The 17,420-nt window shown below is 44.9% G+C and overlaps 1 protein-coding gene across 4 annotated transcripts in view; it reads left to right on the top strand.

The window, feature by feature from the left end:
- ITPRID2 (ITPR interacting domain containing 2) overlaps positions 1-17,420 on the top strand; it is a 73,749-nt gene that overhangs the window by 24,077 nt on the left and 32,252 nt on the right. For 3 of the 4 annotated variants that reach the window (XM_035133656.2, XM_035133666.2, XM_035133674.2), the window contains 6 exons: positions 3,649-3,698; positions 4,636-4,692; positions 5,995-6,034; positions 7,013-7,111; positions 9,106-9,314; positions 11,210-11,871. In XM_035133656.2, the coding sequence (XP_034989547.2) occupies positions 3,649-3,698; positions 4,636-4,692; positions 5,995-6,034; positions 7,013-7,111; positions 9,106-9,314; positions 11,210-11,871 (1,117 nt within the window). The other variant, XM_035133683.2, reaches the window with a different exon arrangement.

Below are 17,420 nucleotides of genomic sequence, written 5' to 3'. Positions count from 1 at the left end.
TGCCTTGTAGCTGTTCAGGTGTTCACTGTGCAAGTAGTTGCCCTCTTCCCCTGTGGCAGCTATAGATTGCAAATGAAGATTGTGAATGGAATGGAGATGGGTGTCCTCCACACCACCTCCACAAGGTTCATATTCACTCTTTATCTTCTCCCCCACATAGTTCATATGCCATAAGTGAGCTGCTTTGGTATGCGTTTCCTTGAGGCCTAGCATGTTTGCAAGGCTGTTTGGAAGATGGAGCTTCAAGGAAAGCAAAGAGGTGCTAAAATGGCTAGAATAAGTTGATAAGCTGGCTAGACAGGGATTTTATTTTCGCGCAACCTTGGTTGGTTTGCTTTTGTTTAAAACAAAGCGATATTTTGTATAGCTATTCTCATGAGCCAAAGACTTCAAGGTTTTTGTGAAACATAAACGGTGCATTGTGGCTGTCCCCATTTTATGGATGGGAAACTGTGACATTTAGACATTGTGTATTGTCAAAGCTCTGCAGATATGGTACCGGTAGCTGGAGAGACCTCTAGCACTCTGAAAAGCTAGTGAAAAACGTCTCATGGTTTTGCTCTTACTGCCTGTGTCTGCTAGTTAGTGTGTATTAGGGATGGGCAAACCTTGGGCTTATGGGATCTTTTTTTTTTTTTTACTGGAACCAGACTTCAGTGCAGAATAGTGACCGAGGACAAACACTGAGAATTAAAGGCCGGGTACCTCTTAGCACAGTCCAGGATAAAGATCCATTCTGGGTCCCTCCCCACCCGCCAATGCTTCCTTTGTTTCAGCAGCCTAATTCAGGATAGGGAGGGGCCTGCCTTTTTGCTGCTATTGTTGTTAAAAGGTAAAGGTACCCCTGACTGTAAAGTCCAGTCGCGGATGACTCTGGGGTTGCGGTGCTCATCTCACTCTTTGGGCTGAGGGAGCAGGCGTTTGTCCGCAGACAGCTTCCGAGTCATGTGGCCAGAATGACTAAGCCGCTTCCGGCAAACCAGAGCAGTGCACGGAAATACTGTTTACTTTCCCACGGGAGCGGTACCTATTTATCTACTTGCACTTTGACATGCTTACGAACTGCTAGGTGGGCAGGAGCTGGGACCGAACAACGGGAGCTCACCCCGTCGCAGGGATTTGAACCGCAGACCTTCTGATCGGCAAGCCCTAGGCTCAGTAGGAGTCAGAAATCCATGACAATCTACTGCAAATCTTTTAGAAATCTACTAGGAGACCCCGGTCTGCCTTCTGCCCCTCCTCCAGTATAACACCTGCTCTGCCAGCAAAAAAAACATTAAAAAAGATCCCTGCAGGGCAGATAAATATGGCATAGGACAGGGATGGCCAACTCCCAAGAGACTGTGAAAAACTGGCAGTGATCTACTCCCTTTTTTTGGGTTCAGGTCAAAGTTGTTGAGCTTTTTCAGGGAGTAGGTAAAATATTGAGCTTTTTTTAAGGGGAGCCACAGTTGTTCAGCTTCTTTTTGGGGAGCCAATGATCTACCAGTGATCTACCGCAGATGTCCAGTGATCTACCAGTAGATCACGATACACCTGTTGGACATGCCTGGCATAGGAGATGTTGAGGATTGTAGTGTCGAAGACGTGCTGGCCCCTTATTTTAGTTTTCATTTTTAGCTGTGTTTCCATTTTGCAATTGCCTCCCCACGGCTGCCACCCCAGAGCACTTGCTTAACCCAACTGCAAAGGAAGTTTTTTTCTCTGTTCTTTCTTTCATGTGCCTGCCTGACGGATTCTTTTGAATGCATGCGAGATATCCGCAGCCTCTGTCCAGAACCCAAGCTTCCTGTTTAGCATTATCGTACACTTCCAAACAGACTCGGCCGGCTCGAGAGGTCTTGCTGCCGCAAAATAATTTCTTTCCAGCTGTCTCGGTTTGCTCTTCAGTTGCATCCCAAAGGGCTTCATACGTTGTGCAGATCCGTTGCCCTATGATCCAAACACAAGCATCTCCCTTCCACTCCCAGGCTCTCGCTGCGGTGGGCTAAATTGCCGTGACGTCTTGTATGTAGAAAATGCAAGTGGCGGGGCTGCCTTGACGAAGCTGTTTCACTGGTAGCTGTTAATCGGCTATAGAGGTGAAGGGTTAGCTCTCGCAGCGCCAGCTTTGCTGTTCACTTGCTGCTTTGTGCTACCAGCTGATGTGTGTATCGTTGGCAACAGCCTCGGAAGGAGCACAGCACAGCGAGATGCTGAAGCGGAGGAGAGGAATTTTAAAAGGGCCATTAAAAGCCCTTGGTGTAAACAATAAGCACAGTTGTTTAAACCCAAGCTTTTGAAAGGCCATCACTTGAAAATGTTTAGCAAAGGAAAGTCTTCCTCCTTCCTCTGAACCTTCACCCTTTGATATACAAGTGTTCCAAGATTTATCAGAGGTGGTGGTGGTGGGGTTTTGCAGAGAAAGAAGCTGGCCAGTACTCCAGCTGTGAAAGCCCCAAAGGGCCAGAGGTTGGGGCTAATAACCCGACCGTGGAATTGTACCTGCCCCTTTAAAAGTTCCGACGGCAAAAGGATGAGGGCGCGGCTGTTGCATTTTCTTGCTTGCCCTACTATTTGTGGGTCAAAAGTAAAAAGATTGTGTGCTACAGCAGGGCTGTTGGTAGAGTTTCCAGACTCAATAGAGGACAGGACTTCTGTGCCTTTAATTGCCCTGGTCTCTTTTGAGTCTGGAAACCTTAAAGAGAAACCAGCAGACCCTTTGCTTGGAAATTAAACAGAGGGTCTGCTGGTTTCTCTTGAAGGTTTCCAGACTCAAAAGAGAGCAGGGCAATTAAAGGCACAGAAGTCCTGTCCTCTAACCCTAGCTGTTGGAGCAGCAGAGTGTGAGATCCTTCGTGCCTACAGCTGGTTGCATTGCTTTTGAGTTTTTAAAGAAGTCCTGGCATAACCTTTTGGCAGGCAGCTGGAAGCTCTACAAACAGCATATAATGATACTGTGAAATACTGTATTTCCTTGGCAGCCCATCCCACAAAGATCAGTGGGACTTTAAACTCGCGCTAAAGTGGTTTCAGATTGCAGACTAAATTGGGTTGAGAGAGAATAAAAAGAAGAGTGTGTCTGAAACAATCATAGTTCGAACTCTGCTTTTAGCCAAGCAGAAATGTATGTATGTTTGTGGGGGGGGGGGGTTATTATGCCCATACTTTTAGCATTGGCTATATGGATGAGATTTTTTTTAAGTGCAGAATGAATTTCAATTAAGTATAGTGCTGTAGGTCTGTCTCCTTTACTCACGCATTAATGCTAAAGATGATAATAAAGTAAGTTTTTACCCCCCATTTTCTTTTGACAGACTAATTAGTCACGTTAATGTTCATGTACACTTACGGCAGCACGGACAATCTTATGCTCAGTCATTTGGGAATAAAGTCCCACAGAGCTTACTTCCTGCATCAGAGCAGTCTGTTAAGTTGGCAGCCGTATCAATTTGATTAAACAGCCTTTTCACAAACTAGTGCCTGGTTAGGGGCTGGTTTCCTCAAAGCTTGCTTTGCAAGTTTGTGTGTGTGTGCGCGCACGCATGTGTGCACATTTTCGGGAAGAGGAGGGGACGGATGTGAAAGAAGTGTGGCTTTAAGGAAGGACATGAAGAAGCAACTTTTAAAAGACAGCCATGCATGTTTTAATCTCTTCTGTGGTTTCAGAACGCCATTGGGAGCCTCCCTGGATGAGCAGAGCAACACAATTCTAAAGGGTAAGGATCCCAGGCCTTTTAAGAGCATTTCTGTTTTCCTGCTTGTTTGTAAGACAAAAAAGAAATCCTAATTCAAGTGCAGGTTTGAGCTGACAGTGTTAGAAGTTGTTGAGCGGGCTTCTCTGCAAGCCTGATAGCAGAGGAGACAAATGGATCTGTGATTTTTTTTTAACTGAAGGAACTCTTAAGCAATATTTCTCTTGCGATAAAGATAAGCTGTGCTGTGTGTGTGTGTGTGTGAGAGAGAGAGAGAGAGAGAGAGAGAGAGAGAGAGAGAGAGGATGAATATTGTTAAGTATTACACTGAGAAGTAGGTCAACCCCTTTCAACACAATCTCTGTTGGCTTGCTCCGACCGAACTTGCCACACCTGAAAAGTTACCACTTGCGCAAACCAGAATGCAAAAGTTCAAAGTACAACAAGACGCTGCAGGTAGCGACAGGGCAGATCCGAAGAGCTGCAGCTCCTTTCTTTCAATGCGCAAGGGAGACAGGGAATGTTTGATCCAGGACATTTCCTGGGCTTGAGACTCCTTGGTAAGAGACCTGCAGGCTTGCTTAAGATGCATTATGTGTTATATGCAGTACAGCTGTAACCAAAGGTGTGTGGTACTTATGGCTCTGAAATGGCCATTTTCTTTAGCTTGGGCATGGAGCTCTATGGAAGTTACCTTGATACATCTTTTGTGTCTTTTGTAAGACCTGCTCTCTGCATTGAAAATAACAATATATCTCACCTTGAAGCAGGCTGAGACAGTGCAGAGCACTGGTCTGGTCCCAAGATTTGAGCTGGGAAAGCTCAAATTTGGCATTGAAGAACAAGGATTTTATATGCAAGGTTGTCATTTGGTGCTTTGGTTTTAAGAGGGCAATCCGGATAACTGGAAGGGAAAATCACAACGCTAGATGCTGACCCCGTCAAATTGACATCTTTTCAGGCATGCTGGTGAGAAACGGAGGAAGCTTTGAAGATGATTTATCCTTGGGAGCAGAAGGTAGGTGTGGTGTTAAAATGCATGCTTGTTCCCCGCTCCCTAAATCAAAATCAAGCAGTTTGTTGAAAGCAAAACTGTGTGTAGTGTTTAGAGTGCAAGATTTGCTGATCTACAGCACTCATATCTAAGCACTGAGATTGCTTCGAGTTGAAGTCCAAGGACATCTCAAGTTGATAGGTTCTTCATCCCTGTCCTAGCCAAACTACATGGGCTACATTGCTTGACAAATAGAGAGAAAGAGGGTGATTGGAAAAACATGGAAAGTCCTTGTAAAGGTCTGTTGGTATACCTACAGACCAGTCTCTGAACTCAAAAATCAGATATGTATCTTCATCTCATTATTGACATTGGTGAAGTCTAGGGTTGGGGGTTGGTTGCTTGTTTTGTTTTGTTTATGCAGATTTTGTGTGTGTGCCTGTGCAAATGATTACACAAAATTATGTTTGATTGGGTGCTGTCACAGGAGGGTGATGGGAAGAAGAATAGCTGTACCATAGGCAGAGATGGAAGCTGCTTCCCACAGCTAACATTTTGTACCCAAGATCCACTGGCCCTGTAAGTGTCAAGTGCTAAGCAGACCCATGGAAGCTTTTGCGATTGTGGAGGATGAGAGTTATGCAGACCATGCAGGAACTGACAATTGAATTCAAGGCAATCTGTCATCCTTAATATACTGTGCCCAGGAACCTCCTAGGTTTATGGGCTCTCTTGTACCCCTGCTCAGTTGTATCTTACACATAAAGGGCTGCTATCTCATAGCAGCCATTATGAAACAAATGTCCTTGCTCTGCCAGTTCCCTTTCTTTGTTATACATTGGTAAAGGTAAAGGGACCCCTGACCATTAGGTCCAATCGTGACCGACTCTGGGGTTGCGCGCTCATCTCGCATTATTGGCCGAGGGAGCCGGTGTACAGCTTCCAGGTCATGTGGCCAGCATGACAAAGCCGCTTCTGGCAAACCAGAGCAGCACATGGAAACGCCGTTTACCTTCCCGCTATAGCGGTTCCTATTTATCTACTTGCATTTTTGATGTGCTTTCGAACTGCTAGGTTGGCAGGAATTATACATTGGTATTGGAGCATAAATAGGTCTTGGAAAAGGCTCGTGTGCAACCGCCATGGTCCTAATTTTAACCTGATTTGTATAGTCTACTGCAGATGTTACACAAGACGTGTCCATAGCATATATGGTGAAAAAAACTGCAGCATAATTTCTCACTGCCTATCAAGTGACTATTGTTCTTTGGGTGACTGCATATAGTCTGGTGCCAACAATTTATTTTCCCCGTCTTTCTCCTTTAGCTAATCAACTGCATCAAACCAGCGAGCAAGTGGAAATCTGGTGAATATTCACACTTCTGGTTTGGGAGTCGTGTCTGGCATGGGGATAAGCTACCAGGAAATCTGTATAAAACATAAAAAAAAAATTCTAATGGATTGTTACCGAGGGAGGTCCTTTATTGTGGGAAATGTTTTTGGAATCTGAATTAAGTAAATATCAGAATTTAAAGCAAAATAAACTGAAATCCAGTGATCTTAATTCAAAACCCCAGCAGTAGCCCAGATCCCTACAGGCACAGGGCTCTTGCTGCCAAATATAAAAACACAGAGTTTCTTTAAGGTCTGGTTCAAAGATGAGGTTTGTGCCGTGATTACATTACTTACTGGAGGCGTTCCGTTCATCATGTGAAGCAGTCAGTTGAATTCAGTAGCTGGAAGGAGACATAAGTGCAGCATAGAATACTTCTATATTGAATATAAAGAAAGTTTTGATCACATAAAATACAGATGAGCATCCCCCCCCTTCTTAACTTACACATCCAGACTCTTTCAGGAATTGGTGAGGTTTTCCACAAGTCATGTTATGCTTATTGTCTCACCAGCCTACCCATAATATACTGAAGACAGTTAATTTACTCATTTGTCTTTTTGTTTCAGCGGGTGATATTGTAGTGTAATGCACCCTGCCTTTTGTTCTGTATTTCAAAATACAATTTTGTTGTTGTTGTTTTCGAAAAGAAGTTTAATTTAGCAGTGTCCCTGAACTGTGTAAAAAGCTTTAGGTGTGGTTTTTGTCTTCTTCCAACAATGGAGATAGCAGAAGCTGAGAGAGGAGAGTGAGTGTTGTTGTTGTGGTTGTTGTTGATGTTGTTGAGGAGTTCTGATCCTTGAGGTACGAATGTTGCAGCTGTCCGCTCTAAGTGAAGGGCATGCATTCTTAAGAAAAGAGAAATGGTACAATATTGGATTTTTGGAGTGTTCTTGAAAGAGGAAGGAAGCTCTGCTGTTCTTTCAATGCCTGATTCTTTTGTGTTGTCAGTAACGGCATGTTGGCAAAGGAGAAGAGACTGCAGTTTCATCAGAAGGGGAGAAGTATGAATTCCACTGGCTCGGGGAAAAGCAGTGCAACTGTTTCAAGGTGAGCAGTATTGAGAACCCGGGGACTGGGGTTAGGTACAGGCCTGACGTTAGGTTGGGTCCACTGTCTTACTTTCTGTTGACCAAAATGCTGTCTATAGTCAACCAGGTCCCTTGCACTTCTCAGTACTGGAGCCTGGGTGGCCTCCATGGCTCAGTCAGTAGAGCACGAGACTCTTAATATCAGGGTCGTGGGTTCGAGGCCCACATTGGGCAAAAATGAAAATAAAACATCCTGTATTGCAGGTGGTTGGACTTGATGACCCTTGTGGTCCCTTCCAACTCTAGAATTCTATGATTCCTATTTTACATCCCCCATAATGCATCTGGGCTCCCGAAATAATGTCTCCACAGAGCTGGGCTCTGGCACTGTCAATCTTTTAATAGGTCAATGGAATCCCCCCCCCCTACTCTGCTGACAAAAATCACCAAGCTATGATATCTGTTGATGGCCTGAGTGCCTGCTTTCCGCTTTTTTGAGGAATATTCACAAACTACCACCTCCCTGGAGTTTTATAAGCTGTGGGACATGCTAAATGTGATAGGGGAAGCCATATTTGTTGTTCATATATCTGCTCTTTTCAAATAGACTTGACTTTTACATCCATAGATGATGAAAGTTGAACCTCTCATTGATTCCCCATTTTACATCTTACTCTCACTTTTGTTTTCTCAGTCAGAGGTGGGGTGAAGGCAAAGTACCTGGGGAGAGGAAGATGGATTAGGCCCCTTCACTTGCACATCCATTAACAGGATAAAATAGCTCCCAATTTGTACCTAAATGAGATGCTACACGTGAGCCTGGCTATACTTCTGTGTTTCCATAGGATTTTTTTTTCTAAGGACCAATGAGAAAGATGTGCATTGTTTTGAACAGCATAACACACTCTAGAACTACCACATAACCAGTTACAAGATCTATTGTACTGGATACTAGATAATGTTATGAACTTTGGCTACTGCTGCCGTCCAAAGCATAAACCAGTTAATTGAATTGTTTGGAGTTGAAACTGTAGTCACATAACCCTTACCCCTGCGCATTGGTTCCATTGATCTGATGTACGTTTGAGTAGATGTGCCCAAGATTGCATGGTAAACTTGCCTCAGAAGCATGTTCAAAACCCTCAAGACTCTGAAATGGTATACTGGGGACTGGAGCATTAAATTTGCATACCGAGCCTAGACACATTTCCTTGAAAGCAAGTTTTGCTTTTATCTTGAAGGTCATCTCAAGTCAGCAAGCCAGAGGTGGCTATCGTATGCCACCTTCAGTTCAATGAAGACTTCAGAAAACACGGGCGGGCAATGCAGATGAGCATGCTAGTTCTGTTTCCCCTCCCCCAGGCACTCTTCCCATCACCTTCCAACTTGTGAAGGCTCCCTGTGCACTTTAGAACCCAGGAAAATCGGGGCTCCAAAATGTGTGAGCGGCCTCCACAAGCGCAAAAGGGCAATGCCACCTCCTCCTTTTTTTGTGCTCACTATTGAAACACCTGAAGAGGGTTGTGGTCTCAAACAGGTCCAGTTCCTCATTCCTCAACACATGTTCTTGGAAGTAAACCTTGCAGACTCCCAGAAAATAATTTCATCTCATTGACATGTTTAGAACCGTAGCCTGCATCTGTTTTAATCGGAGGACTTCCGCCTAACAGGGATGTAGTTCTTGCTTGTATAGTGGTACCTCGGTTTAAGAACAGTCTGGTTTAAGAACGATTTGGTTTACAAACTCCACAAAACCAGAAATAGTAAATTGGTTTGAGAACTTTACCTCAGTCTAAGAATGGAGTCCAAACGGTGAGAGGGCACCGGCGGCAGGAGGCCTCATGAGGGAAAGCGCGCCTCAGTTTAAGAATGGTTTTGGTTTAAGAACGGATTTCTGGAACAGATTAAAGTTTGTAAACCGAGGTACCACTGTACTTGTCAGAAAGGAAGGAATCGCGTCCAAGAAAAAGAAAGGGTGGAAAGCAATTATGGGGTGTTTTTGTTTTTGTCTAGTGTATCTGAACTCCTGGAACTGTACGAGGAAGATCCTGAAGAGGTCCTCTACAATCTTGGATTTGGCCGTGATGAACCAGATATCGCTTCTAAGATTCCATCGAGATTTTTCAATTCGTCGTCCTTTGCCAGGGGGATAGATATCAAAGTTTTTCTGAATGCCCAGCTGCAACGCATGGAAGTGGAAAATCCGAATTTTGCTTTGACCAGTATGTATACTAAATTAAGAGCACGGTTTCAAAATTGCTGATGTCTTGTTGACGGCCTCAGGAGCAAGTGTTTGGGGCCCCATCTACAGTACACATTTAAAGCAGTATGACACCACTTTAAATAATAGGGGCTGTAGTTTGTTCAGGCTGCAGAGAGTTGATTGGAGCCTTCCCCCCCAAAAAAACTTCTAGTGGTTTAGCAGTCATTCATTGTGAGGGAACTGGGAGGTCTAAGAACTCTCAGCACCCTTAATGAACTACAGTTCCCATGATGATGATGGTTTTTTTTGGGGGGGGGGAGAAACTGTACCTATTTAAAGTGGTGTGGTGCTACATTAAATGTATAGTGAAGATGGACCCTAAATGGACTTCCCTAACAAAATGCTGAATGCTCTAGAGCTGGGAAACCCAATAACATCTGAAAGGCCACCCACCCCTATTTCAGAGGGACACGTTGTGCCTACTTGAATGCAATTGACCACAGATGACAGAGCAGAGGATCTACACTGGCTTCCAGTATGTTTCCGAGCACAATTCAAAGTGCTGGTATTGACCTTTAAAGCCCTAAACAGCCTCAGCCCTGTATACCTGAAGGAGTATCTCCACCCCCATCGTCCAACCTGGACACTGAGGTCCAGCACCAAGGGCCTTCTGGCAGTTCCCTCACTGCGAGACATGAAGTTATAGGGAACCAGGCAGAGGGCCTTCTCGGTAGTGACAACCCCCCTGTGGAACTCCTTCCTATCAGATGTCAAGGAAATAAACAATTATCTGACTTTTAGAAGACATCTGAAGGCAGCCCTGTTCAGAGACGTTTTTAATGGTTGACATTTTATTGTGTTTCTAATATTTTGTTGGGAACCACCCAGAGTGGCTGGGGCTACCCAGTAATATGGGTGGCACATAAATAATAAAATTATTATTATGGTACTATTTGAATTATGGTGCTGGAGGAGACTCTTGAGAGTCCCATGGACTGCAAGAAGATCAAACCTATCCATTCTTCAGGAAATCAGCCCTGAGTGCTCACTGGAAGGACAGATCGTGAAGCTGAGGCTCCAATACTTTGGCCACCTCATGAGAAGAGAAGACTCCCTGGAAAAGACCCTGATGTTGGGAAAGATTGAGGGCACTAGGAGAAGGGGGACGAAAGAGGATGAGATGGTTGGACAGTGTTCTCGAAGCTACGAACATGAGTTTGACCAAACTGCGGGAGGCAGTGCAAGACAGGAGTGCCTGGCGTGCTATGGTCCTTGGGGTCACGAAGAGTCTGACACGACTAAACAACAACAACAACAAAATTATTATTATTGTGGTGGTGGTGGTGCATGGTCTTGGAATGAGGGGAGAATTCAGAGGAAAGGAGATGAAACCACTTTGAGAGGGGTGGATGTGAATTAAGGGGGCAGGGACCTGGCTGGGCAAAGGTGGTGAAAAGGGCCGACATGGACCTCCTCTCTCCTCCTGAAAAAATTTCACCAGAACTTTGCTAGATGCAACCAAAATGTATAGTTTGTGTAACTTGAAAGGCACAAGTGATTTAAAGACTAGCCTATTGTCAGTAACATTTTGTGTGTGTTTGTTTTCCTTTTCCATGTTATAGTCAAAATGACATTTTAAAAATGAAATGCAATAGTTTGGAGTACAAAGTAACAAACAACTGTTCTTAAAAATAAACTAAAATGAATGGCTTTTTTAAAAAATTGAATTTCGGGAAAGCCCAAGGTTGTGGGTACTTTTTGACAGAGACATTTGAGGGTTAGCAATCTGGCGGGCCTTCGCCTGCTATGTGTTTGTTTTTACCTTTGCAAGTTCCAAGCAGCTTCATTATTGACTCTTACAATGCCTCCCATTGTTCTCTTTGTCATCTCTTTGCTTTTTTGTCCTTTTGCCAGGCCGCTTTCGTCAAATTGAAGTGCTCACAACCGTGGCCAATGCATTCTCTTCCTTGTACTCCCAAGTCTCTGGCACTCCGCTGCAGAAAATTGGGAGCATGAATTCGACCGCTTCCAGCAAAGAGGCGTCCAGCCCTCCCCCTCTGACGCGGAGCAACACGGCGAGTCGTTTCATCAAGACCTTGTCTAAACTTAATCTATACGGGAGCCCGCAGGCAGGTGAAGGGGGCAGTAGCCCTGCCGCCTCACCTGTCGAGAAGGGGAAAGGCGAAAGTGGGGCTGAAGAAGCGGAGGCGAAAAATGAGCCCAAAACTCCAAAACACTTCAAAGCTTCTCTGCTGGCTACAGTAAAAGAGGAGACGCCAAGCAACCAGTCCACTGCGGCTGAGGGTCTCAATGCTTCGGGAACTTCTTCTGGCATGAATGCAAAGCAGGGAGATGGTACTGAAAACGAGGACTCTGTCGATCATTCAGATGAAAAAGCTGCTGCTACGACATCCAATGGTATGGAGAGCGATGCGCTAGCACCAGCCAGTTCTGGGCTCGCCGAACTGCAAAGAACTCCTGCTCCCGTGTTGGATAAACACATCTGCGCTTCAATAGCCATCCCATCCATTGCCAATCTCATGTTGCAGCAGAAGGACTCGTTTGAGATGGAAGAGGTAAGTGGAAAGGCTATGTGCAAAGTCCTCCTTGATCTCCTACTCTAGGGCTGGGTGAAATATCAATATATCACCCCAAACCAGATTGAAGTCCATATCGTGATATTGGTTTTGTAATTTTTGACCCGGCAATGTATCGTAATGTGTGTGCGTGTGTGTGTGCGCGCTGTGCAAAAATCACAAGGTGGTGAAAACCGTAAAGCCAGCCAGTGTTTATCTCGATTCCTGCAGCCCATGTTAACTCTGCCAACTCAGCTCTCCCCTGCCTCCTGCAGGGGGGGGGGGCAGCGAATTACAAGAGCAGGTGCTGGCAAAAGTCACGATGCGGGAAAAACCATGAAGCCAGCCAATGCCTCCACATAGCTCCATCCTTATTTGAGACACCGTGATACATCAGTGTACTGCAATGTTTAGCTGGTGATACTACACAATCTTGAAAACCAGATATCACCCAGCCTTACCCAGATTTGTATGCTCCTTCGATCTGGAGGTAGCATATAGCCATCGTGACTACTAGGAAGCCCTAGCGAGCTTAAGTACAGCTGAAATGTGCTGAAATGATGACAAATTCTTGCTAAATAAACATCTGCATTCTGGTTAGAGGCGTTTAAGTCCACAGGAGTGGGAAATCCAGCTTTTCCCAACAGGAATGAGGCAATTCCTTTTTTAAAAACATTATTTGTGTTTCTAAAAAGGCATATGAAACAATGAGCATGGGCTGGGAGTGCCCAGGGCCCTTCTGATCTGCCTCTCCCCAAGCATTGCTTTGGCATGTTTTTGTCAGGCATTGCATGGCAAGCTTACATTCCTGCAGGTTTTTCCGTGCTATCCTGGGGCTCCTTTAGGAAGTCTGTTGCTGTCAAGATAGCCAGTGTGGGAGTGAGTCAGGGCATAGTTTCCTTGGGAGCCCTGGCCTCTGCCCTCTCGGCCAATCACGATTCTCTCGAGTCTGTGTCCCATATTGATATTGGCTAAGAAGGCGCAGAGGGGTGGATTGGGCGGCGGTTGCAAGTTCGCAGGGTACAAATGCGGGCGGGGCTTTGATCCTGGGGTCCAGGCAAGGGCGGGTGATGACAAATGATCTGGTCCTTCCCCCTCCAAAAACGCCACCAGGAAAAAAATAGAAAGGTGGGAACACAAGAAGCTTAAGTGTACCCAACCGGGAGCAAGTAGACCAAGGCAACGCCTCCGAAAAGCCAGACTGTAGCAGAAAGGCTTGTGAGATGAGCTTTTTAAATATGTATTTGATTCTGTTGGAAACTGTGTTAAGCTGTTGTGTGTGTGTGTGTGTGTGTGTGTGTGTGTGGTGGTTTTTTTTTAAAATGTCCTTGAAGTAAACCTGTCGCTAAAACAGTGTAAATTCTGATACTAGTGCTAGACAATGATATGTAGCATATTATATCCCTGGGAACCTTCAGTGCAGCTGTAGTCGGAGAAGCTTTCTTCCAGGGTTGCAAATCTTGGAAGCCGAGCTTCTTCAAGTGACTTTCCTTAGAAAATTCAGGAATGAGTTTGTTTTTGCAAAGAGTTTTCTAACCTTCATTTTATTTGCAAATAGGGGCTTTAAAAAGTGGCACTGCTTTGGGTGGCTGCTGAAACTGGAAGGCTCTGGGAATGGGGAAGAACTTCCATTGTTGAGGGTGAACTAAATTCACTCACCTAGGTCTTGCCTGTCCGGAAAGAGCTTTCTGCTCTCTATTTGCACCTCGCCTTTCCCGACTATTCTAGCATTTTGCCATTAGCCACGGCCGCACTGATTTAAATCCACCATGGCTGCTTCTGTTGCACACTGGGGTTTATATAGAATTCTGTTGTTGTTTGTAATTAGATGGGGTGGCAGGACTCAGGGCCATACTGTGAACTTGCCTCTGATCACAGTGAAGTTGAAAGAGTGGCTGGATCTGGTTATTGGCTTGCAATGCAATGCATATTTCAAAAAGTGAAAATCCGGACACAAAAATTTGTTGAGCTTTTTTGGGCAAACATGTTACAGGTAGGTAGCCGTGTTGGTCTGAGTTGAAGCAAAATAAAAAAATTCCTTCAGTAGCACCTTAAAGACCAACTAAGTTTACACGAAAGCTCATACCAAAATAAAAACTTAGTTGGTCTTTAAGGTGCTACTGAAGGATTTTTTTATATTTTACTTCCAACATGGGTTGCCATACACCCGGGGTTTTACTGCTTTTCACAAATTCCACCCGGACGGTATTTTCGACGGACAAAACCCAGATATGTCTGGGAAATCCCGGACTTATGGCAACAGTGTGCCTTGGTAAAGAAGTGGTGGTCAGTTATGAAGACGAGTAGAATTTTGAGACTCGTTTGTGCAGCAGCTTTCTCTTTCTGCATTCCTCGTCCGTCTGTCTTGATGTTCTATTCTAGCCTGGTGTTTTCCAGATGATTTGAACTATAGCTCTGATCATCCCTGACCATGCTTGCTGAAGGTGACTGGAGCTATGATTCAAGACATTTTTTTGGAGTGGGGGTGGGAGGCTGCCAGGTTGATGGAGTCTGTTCTCATCCAGGCTGCTGTATAACCACAAGAGAGTTCCTGTTACGATGTGAGATTACGATTAAAGGCTGTTGCAAGCCCAAATCTCCAATTCCCAGAAGAGGTTTGTGGCTTGTTCCAAGGAAGCCTCTGTTAGGGCCATCCAGTTCTGCTGCCTCTGTGTGCAGTTCCTCAGAATAACTGCTAGGAAGAGGCTGCCTGGTGCAGCTCTGCATGAAGCTCTGCTCAGAGCAATATTTGCATGGGTCACTATTACACTTTCATAAGCCTTCAGACGTTACTATTATGCTGCTGTTATTATTATTATTAAGGAAACATGTGAGAGGCGCAGAAGTGGGGAAACAAGCATGCTAGCATCCCTCCTTCTCATCCTCTTCCCTCATCTTCTTTTCATTGAATCATAGAGTTGGCAGTGACTCTGAGGCTCGATCTAGTCTGGGTTTTCCCCAACTTGGGTCTCCAGCTGTTTTTGGAGCACAGTTCCCATCATCCAAAGCTAGCAGGGCTAGTGGTCAGGGATGATGTTGCCCAGCAACATCAAAAGAACCACAGGTGTCCCATCCCAGGTTAAGCCGTTCTAAGGTTATTGATGCACCTACATCAAAGTTCCCTCTGGCATAGAATCTTGTTTAGGATGAGGATTAGACAAGGGCTGTCAACAGAAGTGGCCATACTAGGATTTCTAGAAGGAAGCTGAATTATTGTGTGTGTGTTTTTGTGTGTGTGTGTGTGTGTGTGTACGTGTGTATGCCTGTGAAATCCATGTGTGCTGTGTTTCTCCGAAAATAAGACACCGTCTTATATTTATTTTTCCTTAAAAAAAAACACTATGGCTTATTTTCAGGGGATGTCTTATTTTTTTCTCTCCTCCTGCCGCAGCCGGCATTGCTGCGCCTATCACTGTCTTATTTTTGGGGGATGGCTTATATTCCTTGAATGCTTAAAAATTCTGCTATGGCTTATTTTATGACTTCGTCTTAAAATAGGGGAAATGGTATTGTGAATCAAGGGATCAATTATCCTCATTATAGAAAGGAACAAGGGAGAAATATTAGGGCTTTAGCTAAACTGTGGTCATCTTGGTAGCATTCATTTCCTATTTTTCGTGTGTGTGTGTGTGTGTGTGTGTGTGTGTTTCTTGTGGTACTGTAGTTTTAGACCCTAAACTGTCTTGGAGACCACTGATGGTCCCCAGACTACGGGGGAATCATACAGTTGGTTGGGACCCTGAGGATCATCTAGTCCAGGGGTCCCCAGACTACGGCCCGCAGGCCAGATGCAGCCCAATTGGCCTCCCAATCCGGCCCGCGACGACCCCCTCCGCCTGCTGCCGCTGCCCGCTCTTGCGGCGTGCAGCGTGGCGGCGCTCTTCCAGGTCGGAAAAAAGCGCCGAAAATTGTTTGTGCGCATGCGTATGGTCCTCTCCTGACCCAGAAGAGGTCATTTCCGGTGCACTTCCGGGTCGGGGGAGGCCCATACACATGCGCTCACATGATTTCCGACGCTTTTTCCAACCTGGAAGCGCGCCACCGTGCCAGTAAGCGTGTGTGCGCATGCGCACGGGCGCGCTCTCCCCCGCCCAAAGCCGGTTAAGTCTGGGGACCCCTGATCTAGTCCAAATCCCTGCAATGCAGGAATATGCAGCTAATAATAATAATAATTAACAAAATAATAATAATAATAATGATGATGATAATAATAATAATAACCACTACCAAGAAGTGCACCATGCTGTAACCAACTGAGCTATCCACTTGGGATCATCTTTATTTCATTTCATTTCAAACATCTGGACGTATCTCTGCTGGAAAACTAGAGCTCTCCTACTCATAACAGCATCATCTCTTGACATCACAGCCTCTGTGTTGTCCAACTTTAACATCATACTGTACTGTTACAGTAAAGCCACCCTTTGAGGACTTTGCCATTTCAAGCATCTTCCCACGTGGCTTGGGCGCAAATAAGTGCTTTCAGGCTGAATCCATTTGGGAACATGTTTCTTCTTTTCACCTTCAAGATAGACGTGGCAAATTGGGCCCAATCCCCTGTGTCAGGGCTGGTGCCAGCATGTGGAATGGTCAGACAGCTTCCAGTCAGGATTCAGGGCCCTGGAAGAGACCCACCCACCTATATTTGAGTTGGGGTCCTCCTGCTATGTTCTGCCAGGGCACGGTGGAAAGTCAAAATGGCAGGTGCCCATCACAGATTTCAGTGGCATTACTGGTGTCTTCTGCCACCGTGGCAAACCCACAAAATTGATGGGGCCTGCACCAGAACTGTGGGGTCACAAAATGGCACTGCTGGGGAGGGGTCACACCTGGAATTTGTCTTGTGTGCTGTTCCTACGTGGTGCAGTGCTTTAAGATTCAAGATTTCCTGCCCTATAGCCTTCCAGGGGTGTTGGGTGGGGAGAGGGAATGACATTATGACAAAATGCATACAATAAAACCCCCATTTTGTTTCTTTGGACAAAGCTCAAACAGTTTTATTTCAATAGCATTTAATCCATTCTTTTTTAGCTGCGATAACAGGGACACAATGCCTCAGCTTGATATTTTGAAAATATGCTGGTTTCCTAAGAGGAAGTCCTTTGATATTGGATGTTTCTATTTTAATAAACCAGTATTAAGTCAAGAGTTTGTTGTGTGAGAAAAGAGAAAGCAAGCAGTTTTATCACCAAAGAACATCTTGGAATTGAGGAAATGTCTGTAAATTGGTCAGTTGTGAAATATGGAGACTGGCCACTTGAAAAGGGAAAGAATGAGTCTTGCTGCCTTCACTTAGATGGATTCTTAAACAAGTTGGCATAAATATTAAATTATTATTAAATATTAAACAAGTTGGCATAAATATTTGCAGTTCTTAATACCAGCCTTAGTAATTTAAAGATTCTTATCTCATTATACATGATAAGCAATCTTCAGCCATCTCAACCCTTGCTTTTTCATGCAAAACCATTTGCAGTCGTTTTTGGTCATCAACAGCTATCAGTCAGTCAATCACCCACTTCCACCACCCTTCTGAGTGATCCCCCCTC

Source organism: Zootoca vivipara, chromosome 1, assembly GCF_963506605.1.
Source record: "Zootoca vivipara chromosome 1, rZooViv1.1, whole genome shotgun sequence".
NCBI classification, from domain to species: Eukaryota; Metazoa; Chordata; class Lepidosauria; order Squamata; family Lacertidae; genus Zootoca; species Zootoca vivipara.
The sequence above is the reverse complement of the archived record's forward strand: the minus strand, read 5'-3'. Positions and strand labels throughout refer to the sequence as shown.